This window comes from Microplitis mediator, chromosome 8, assembly GCF_029852145.1.
Source record: "Microplitis mediator isolate UGA2020A chromosome 8, iyMicMedi2.1, whole genome shotgun sequence".
Lineage (NCBI taxonomy): Eukaryota > Metazoa > Arthropoda > Insecta > Hymenoptera > Braconidae > Microplitis > Microplitis mediator.
Window position 1 is genome coordinate 7,428,122 of NC_079976.1, and position 8,930 is coordinate 7,437,051.

At 29.0% G+C, this 8,930-nt stretch overlaps 1 protein-coding gene across 4 annotated transcripts in view; it reads left to right on the forward strand.

Annotated features, from left to right (window-relative positions):
* Nucleotides 1-8,464, forward strand: part of LOC130673153 (uncharacterized) — a 127,502-nt gene extending 119,038 nt beyond the window's left edge. For 2 of the 4 annotated variants that reach the window (XM_057478086.1, XM_057478085.1), the window contains exons 11-12: nt 5,009-5,201; nt 6,687-8,464. In XM_057478086.1, coding sequence (XP_057334069.1) covers nt 5,009-5,201; nt 6,687-7,012 — 519 coding nt within the window. In that variant the 3' untranslated portion in view covers nt 7,013-8,464. The remainder of the gene's footprint in view (nt 1-5,008; nt 5,202-6,686) is intronic. The other 2 variants (XM_057478087.1, XM_057478088.1) reach the window with 1 other exon arrangement.
* The last annotated feature ends 466 nt before the right edge of the window (nt 8,465-8,930 follow it).

The window sequence follows — 8,930 nt, forward strand, 5'->3', positions numbered from 1 at the left end:
TATGCAGATTAGTTGCTTTCAAATTTACGTAAAAAATTCATTGAAATATAGAGCAATTGAGCCAGTAAATGAATGCTCATATTGTCAAATTTTTTCACATTCGAGGATTTGAAAAAACTACAGTCCAATTTTTCAACATTGTTTATCGAATGATGATGTACTTTTATTTATTGTGTGTCTAGTCGTGTGTGTCTAGTCGTGTGTATTTACGGAGTCAGTGACCCTAGCTACTAGACCATGACAGCAGCATTTTTTTAAACAGAGCGTTTATCTCTGGTATTCTATAAGGGTTGAAAGTGACCTCTAATAACGATTATTTGTATTCTATTAATTATATTATTTATGATCTTGGGATTTTAAAGAATGCAATTTTATTGTTTCATCCGACATCTAAGTTTTGAATTATTCATTTTCTTTGAACTCCATTTCGCAGTTTATTGTAAAACTGTATTCACCCAACGTGACTTATATAAAACTATCGTGGTTTCGATTATATGTCCATTCGCATTAGAAATACGATGCAGACATGGACAATATTTTTTCGACGGAAATACATATATTTGTGTAAATCCTATATATATTACATATTTATTTATTAATGCTAGATAAATCAAACACTAGGTCAATAAAAAATTTTACTTTATATATATATATATATATATATATATATATAGTATTTCAATACCACAAATGTTTTTTTTTTTTTTTATATTGATATTCTTAAGAAAACCATCAAACTTTTTGTAAACATAATAATTATCAACAATTAAATTTCAAGAACTTAAATAATTTATTACATGCCAAGGAAGGAAAGTAGGACATTCCAACCACCGTGTATAATGGCCTACCCGAGCCGAAAGCAAACACGTGGATTGGGGAGTCCTACACGGAGAGAAAAGAATAGTTCTGATTCCTATGCTAGAATGGTAACCATTACTATGTTACATTGTAACGAAGACTTTTGTGAAAATCCTGTGTGAATTTGCTGTAAAAAATCTTTAGCATTGTGGCAAAAATATGAGTGATAGCTCATTCGATGCGGAATCAAATTTTGAGCAAGATGTGTTTTTTATTTTTTTTATTTATCAAAATTTCAATTTTTTATTAACAAAAAATATAAACAAAATAAAGAATCTTAGATTGTTGTCGATAACTCAATAACTATAAGCGATATCGAAAATCTAAAAAAAGATCTTTAAAGAAGAGGAAATTTCTGAAAAAAAGTCTCGACTCCCCGAACTCTAGCTCCATAAACAATAATTTTTATTTAATGTTGAAAATTGCATTCCGCGAGGCTGCTGTCACATTGGCGTCTTGAGGTTAGAGTAAGACAGCAGCCTCGCGGAATGCAATTTTCAACATTAAATAAAAATTATTGTTTATGGAGCTAGAGTTCGGGGAGTCGAGACTTTTTTTCAGAAATTTCCTCTTCTTTAAAGATCTTTTTTTAGATTTTCGATATCGCTTATAGTTATTGAGTTATCGACAACAATCTAAGATTCTTTATTTTGTTTATATTTTTTGTTAATAAAAAATTGAAATTTTGATAAATAAAAAAAATAAAAAACACATCTTGCTCAAAATTTGATTCCGCATCGAATGAGCTATCACTCATATTTTTGCCACAATGCTAAAGATTTTTTACAGCAAATTCACACAGGATTTTCACAAAAGTCTTCGTTACAATGTAACATAGTAATGGTTACCATTCTAGCATAGGAATCAGAACTATTCTTTTCTCTCCGTGTACTTTCGTCTCTAGGTGTGTAATATACTAATTCAAACCTATAGTATAAAAGTTAAAATTTTTTTAAGCCGCCATGTTTCATTGTATCTTTAGTAAAAACTGTCCAATTCCCATACAGTAACTCAATATTATACTGGCCAGTTACTCATTTAAATCGATTTAATTTCTGCTACATGGAACAAAAAGAACTGTTAATGCAACAGGAAAGTTCTGTAGCAGCTACAGGACCCACTTTGTTACAGCTACAAGATCAGTCCTGTTGCAGCCACCGTTATTTTTTTCCGTGAAGGGACATTAGTAGACCATGGATAATAGACATTGGCTGCGTTCAAATTTGCTATGTTCTGAACAATGCTGAGAATACTTTAGTAATACTAAAGTCCATACTTTGTCATAGTCTATACTCATTTTTAAGGAATACTTCCACAAGAGAGTATAGTCGTTTGTCATTTTGCAGTACAAGTTCTGTTAAGAACTTTGTTCGACTTGCAAACTTGAGCGCAGCCATTATCTTTATTGATAAACCTGAGTATCACGAAAATGGAACGTCACTCATATTATGACTGCGTTTGTGCCAGCACAGATTTTATCTTATTTCTATCGCCTTTTCTGTGAATACGATATATATGGCAGTATAAACTTTACTGAGTCGACTACAGGTTACCCGATCGGATAATATGATTGACAAAGAACACGAAAGCGCGAACAATAGTATTAAATATATCTCATGAGTCATGATCCATGACTATGAAAAAAAAATTCTGGTATCTATTATCTAACTAATAAATAAATAAATAAATAGATAGGATGAATAGAATATTACAGGATTATCTTCGTAATCTTGTATGAATGACAAAAAAAAATTACTTTTGTTACTTGTGGATAAAAACGAATTTACATCATCGTTTAGCGAACTTTAAAGACGCCATTATTTTAAAACCCAAATAATTTAATCTACTTTTGTAGTAATAGATTAATCCTCTTCAGATAAAAGTAATCAGTAATCGCTTATAAAGGATTAGATCATCCACATGGTAGCGTAATCCGGTATTACGATACCGTAAGAGCAATGGGAACATGAGTACGAATGACACTAAAGCAACAGAGATAGTACGAAGTAATAAATTCAAAAGGTAGAAAACGCCATCTCGTACAAAACTACACTGCATATCATGGGAATCCCGTCCTTCCCTAGGGGAACATCAGATTGCGTTTTGGTATAGTCGAAGAATGAGCAGACATAAAATCAAGTTATATTACAAGACATTTCTCTACTGTCATCTACATTTTGCAATAAATCTTGTTACAATTCTTGTCTTTATTTGATATGATACTAAAATATAGAATCATGATATAAAGAAATTGTCAATATGACTTTTGTTTTTTAAACTTCCCGCTTTAAAAATTTTCAAAAAAAGGAATTTATTGGTTTCGGTCTGATTTTTGAAAATGGAGTTTTCATTACATCTCGACGTTTTGAAGCCCTACACTGTAAAAAATCACCGGGGTAAGTCCAAGCGGTGTAGGTGTTAAAATTATCGGTGTTAAATTTACCCCCGAAAGCGGTGTGAAAATAACGTCGCCACCGGTGTAAATATTCTAGACCGGTGTTAAAATATCGCCGCTGCTGGTGTAGATATTCTTTACCGGTGTTAAAATATATTACTTTGTGAATATTTTTACTTACTCGATCACTTGGTTTGTTAAAAAATGATATTTATTATTTATTTTCGTAAAAAACTGACATTTTTTGTGTTTTATAATCTTTAAAGTTAATACTCCAAGCGGACGCAATTTACCCCGCTTTTACACCGGTTTTACTCCGCTTTTACACCGGTTACCCCGCTTTAACACCGGTATTTTTAACACCGGTGTATTACTCCTCCTACACCGGTGTAATTTCATTTTTACACCGGGCGGAGTTAAAACGAGTCCATTTTTAACACCGCTCTTTTTACAGTGTAGGAACTTCTGGCTATTTCTGGGTAGACGTGCACCCGTGTGTTGATGTTGTTTTTGTTTAAAAAGTTATTTTTATTTTTACTCAAATCAAAATACATTTATAAAGATATAAAATCAACTATAAAAAATTTAGACACTAGATTATAATATTAAGTGGTTTGCTACCGTGGGTAGATCTCGCGACCTTACAAGAATTATATTATGATAAATATATTGATATTTTTCAATGACAGGCTTGAATTAAGTTACTTAAAAACTTCTGCAAGACGAACTTTAGGTAATAGATGTCAAAAATATACCGTGTGTTGATGTGTGTGTGTGTGTGTGTGTGTGTGTGTGCAAACTTTTTTTGTCCAACGGTATCTTTGGAACGAATCAACCGACTTAAATGAGCTTTGCGGCAATCGAACGGGCTCACCAATACTTAGAACTCAATAGATTTTGGAGTCGATCGGTCGAGTAGTTCACAAGTTATACGAAAAATAAAAATTAAAAAAAAAAATTTTTAAGTTTTTCTTGCATAACTCATTAATCGCTCGACCTATCTATTGATAAAATTATCAAAATCTAAGTCTCAACAAACTCTTTCGATTGCCGCAGAGCACTTGCAAATTGATTGATTTTTTCCAAAGTTACCGTAAGACAAAAATTACTTTTTTCCGCGAAATGTATGTTTTTTTGGTACAACCGTTTTCTGACCGCGAAGAGCTCAAAAGTTTACCAATAATAACGTTTTCAAGTTCTCCGAGCTCGAAAACAGCGGGAAGTTTTGGGGCTGGTCCACAGGGTCAACAGTTATTCAGATTTTTTTTTATCCACAGAAGTCCACATTAAGGTTTTGAATTAATATTATAAATTAAATCATTAAAGTGACTATAAAACATCTTAGATATAAAGCTTTCTTTCATATAAGTTTTTATTAAAGTCCTTTGTCTTCATAAAAGATAGAAAAAAAAAAAAATACTGAAAAGTATTATGAAGTGATGCCATTGAATAGTAACCTCAAAATAGCGTAGATAACAGCTTTTTTTTTTTTTTTTTGTAAAGTAAAACGAATAATGTCGAAAAGTACCATCACCTAATGGATAAAAGAAAGCAATGAACTAAAAATAGTTGCATGAATAATTTATAATAGAATAGCTCTGCGATCTAGCTCACGTTAATATTAATGATTTACTATCTCTGAATAATTTATTTTTATTTTTTTTGTTTACCCTCATTTTATACCTTATAAACCCATGAATATTATTGTCAATCATCAAATCATGGATTAATTTTTTTTTTTTTTTTTTGTTTCAGCCCGAAAACTGTATAGCTACTTATGAACCACAGGCTTATTGTGTCGTTTATTCAACAACAGACGAAGAATCACTCAAAGTAGCAGAGCAAGTTCTTCAGATACTTTGGAGAAGTGACCTCGTATCTGCCAGAGCAGTAATTTTAGTTGGGAATAAAGTTGACCTCGTTCGAAGCCGTTCAGTTGCTACTGAAAGTACGTAAATTTTATAATTAAATTTGTTTTTCACATTTAAATTATATTTTTTGTTGTCTGTTTAATTGGAGTGATTTCATTTAAACTGAGATAATCTTTCATTTAAATTTAAATTAATTCAAATAATTTTTTTTTTTTTTTTAATTGTCTTATTCTATGATTATAATTTTTTTTTTCTTATATATATTTTCCTTTGAATAGTTTAGAAAAAACATATATTTTCATTTTATAAAATTAATTAAATACAAGTGATAAGGGAAGGGCGAGCGAAACGGGTTCGCTATGGAAATAACTAATTTTGATCCATTTGAATACGATGAATGGACTTTTTTTTACTTGTATTTTAAGTAATCAAACCAAATTTCTGGTTTTTATCGGAAAAAAAAAATTTTTTACCTGGGCGGACAAAACGGGACCACCTTCAAAATTTTTTTTTCTTTTATTAAAAAAAAATGACTATATTAAAATGGATTATATTTAATCTAAGTGAAAAAAAGAAATTTGCAATACTGTTAGTGAATGAAGATACCAAAAAAACAAAATTATTGAAGATAAATAATTTCTACACTGTAATAGTATATTGTGTGACGAGGGATGAAACAAGACGATTTCAGACTAGAGTGAGGTTGTCTGACATCACCCGCAGTCTGAAATCGTGTTTTATCCTGAGTCACACACTATATTTTTCATGATTTCCTGCATCGGAACTTCAAGATTCAGTGTCAGCAGCCAGTAAGAAACAAGTTAATTTCAAGCCGATGGTGCGAAGAACTGTTAGAGAATGAGAACTATGTGATTTGCAGTCAATTATTAAATAATAAATAAGACAAAAATATTATTTTCACTCATTTTTTATTAATTTTATTTGGTTAATTAAAACTGTCACTTAAAAAATGAAATGAGTAAAGTGAAGCGACAAGTAAACAAATAAGAGTAATATAAGGCTGCAAATGAACATTAAACATAACTGACACCGGGCAAAAACAATTGTGTTTCTTCTCAAGAGAAGAAACACGCATGTTTCTGCCCGCTGTATGAAGGTATTTTTGAATTACAAATTCGCTAGCAGTTGTTTTTAGCATCGGCTTGAAATTAGTTAGTTTCGACGGGCTATAGAGACACTGAAACTTCAAGTTTCGATGCTGGTATCACGAAAAAAAATTTGTGGAGTGAACGCGGATTAAATCCGAAGTGAATTCGGACTGAATGCGAAGCGGATCAAGAAATGATTTCTTAAATAGTAAGAAATCTTTCTATCAGCGCATTTATATATTTATTATAACCAGAAAATTCGTGTGCTTCTGGATATTCAAAATTTTTCATTAGCTTACAGAGTAACGAAAAAACTTTGAAGTTAGTATTAAGAGTTATATCTTTATTCGAACTACACTAATTAAATCTAAACTGAGATAAATATAAATGAATAAATTACTTAATTAGCAGAGTTTGATAAGTTGATTAGAAACGGTGAATAAATGTTTACAGAAGGTAAATCCATGGCAATATCATACGATTGCAAGTTCATTGAGACTTCTGTAGGAATAAACCACAACGTAGATGAGCTGCTTGTTGGATTGCTGACGCAAATACGTTTGAAACTCGAAAATCCCGAGAGAACACGGGATCTCTTTCGTAAGAGATCGAGGAAAAACCGCAGCAGATCACCTTTGGGTTCATGTTCAGAGAACAACTCACCCAAGAAATATCGTGGCAGTCGTACAAGTGCCAGTCTCAAAGTACGCAGTTTACTTGGTAAAGTTTGGGCGAGAGATAGTAAATCTAAAAGCTGCGAAAATCTTCATGTTTTGTAAAATACTTTCTCACTTATGTGGATTTTATTCTTGACCAATTAAAGGATACAGATTCATTTTTTAAAATTTTATTTATTTTTTTTTTTTGTTTTATAACTAAGACTGAATTGAAATTTTAAGAAATGAAATATTTAACTTGTGACTCGTTTTTTTTTTTACTCAAATTTTTTATTGCTCGTAAAATTAAAAGTTAAATATTTAATAGTATTTTTTTTTTACTCTTGGAAATTTACCTTTGAGATAAAAATATAAAATGTCTCTGTCTAAATTATCTAGAGAATTTTTTATAGTCAATTTTAAAAGAAAATATTCACTCGGGCCAACTTTATTTCAAAGAAAATGGAAAAACTACTGGAACAAAACTGAATGAAACAAACAAAAAATATATATCTACTCATATATTTGTATCTTTTTAAACTACACAAAGAAACAGTTATTTTTTTTATTTACTCACAATTTGTGAAGAGATTTATTTTATTTTACACACAAAACAAAATTCACTATAAAATAATATGTGAGACACAATTTAAAAAAAAATAATAATAAAGTTAAGCTTCCATATTTACCAAAAATAAATAAATAAAACAAACGGAAAAAAGCAATTTTAATAGATAAAATAATTGCAATGAATTTTTTTGAAATCCACGTAAATCGTATAACGAAAAAAAAGTGTTCACCGAAACGAGCTTAGTTTTTAATTAACTCTGGAAATTACTTCTGAGATAAAAAAAAATAAAAAAAATTAATGGTAATACAAAAGAACATGATAATGAAGAATCAAGAATTAAAAAAAAAAAAAAACGAGGCACGAGTTAAAAGTATAAAAGTTGATTAGGTGTGTATATTTAAAAAAAATTAAATGATGGCGATTGGATAAGTAATTTTAATAAAAAAATTTCAAATTTCAAACAAGAAATTTGAAAAAAAAAAATCAATGGAAATAACCTGTGTAAAAAAATTGTTTAAAAAAGGTTAAAAAAGTGTTGACTATTCTAATCTTCAAAACTCGACACAATTACGAACTTTTTGTAAACGATTTTCAAACTTCTAAAAATGCACAGAAAAAAACAATAGACTTAATACTACAAATTAACATTTTTCTTAATAATATTAGGACATTTATTGATTAGTCCCTTGAATTTTCATAAGTTTAAAAAACATTCAAAAAAGGTTAATCGTTGTGTCACGTTTCGAAGTTTAGAATAGTCAACATTTTTTTAATCTTTTTTTAACAATTTTTTTCACGCGGGAAATAATAATTTTTCGTGTTTTTAAATCCGAATCATTCCCAATACGCTTGAATTAACGTGATCAATTTACATTAATTAAGCAATTAACAAACCAATTATGCAATATATTTAATATAATTTTAATAATATAATAATAATAATAATAATAATAATAATAATAATAATAATAATAATAATAATAATAATGATATCTATCCAATCCAAACTGTGTGCAAATATTAAGTAACAAAATATCGAATTTTAAATATATATATATCCATATATATATATATGTGTATATATATATATGTATATGTATATGTATATATAATTTTATGTGAAAAAAAAATCACAGAATACCAAAAAAAATAAAAGATTTACTATCAAGAATTATTTACCATATATATGAATTTACATAATTTTTTACATTAAATTTTTGTACGTATTACGAAAAAAGAAAATAAGTATATAATTATAAATAATAATATAAATAATTAAAAGAGAAAAATGACAAATCCATAAGAAGTTGCTTTGATAAAAATGAATAAAAAAAAAAAAAATATGAGTCGTGAAGAAGTTACTTATGGATATGTGAAAAGAAGTAAACAAATTTTATTTTATTTGAAGTATATAAGACGGATGCATTGAAGTAAAAGTAATAGATTTTATAGTTGATTGAAGACTCACGG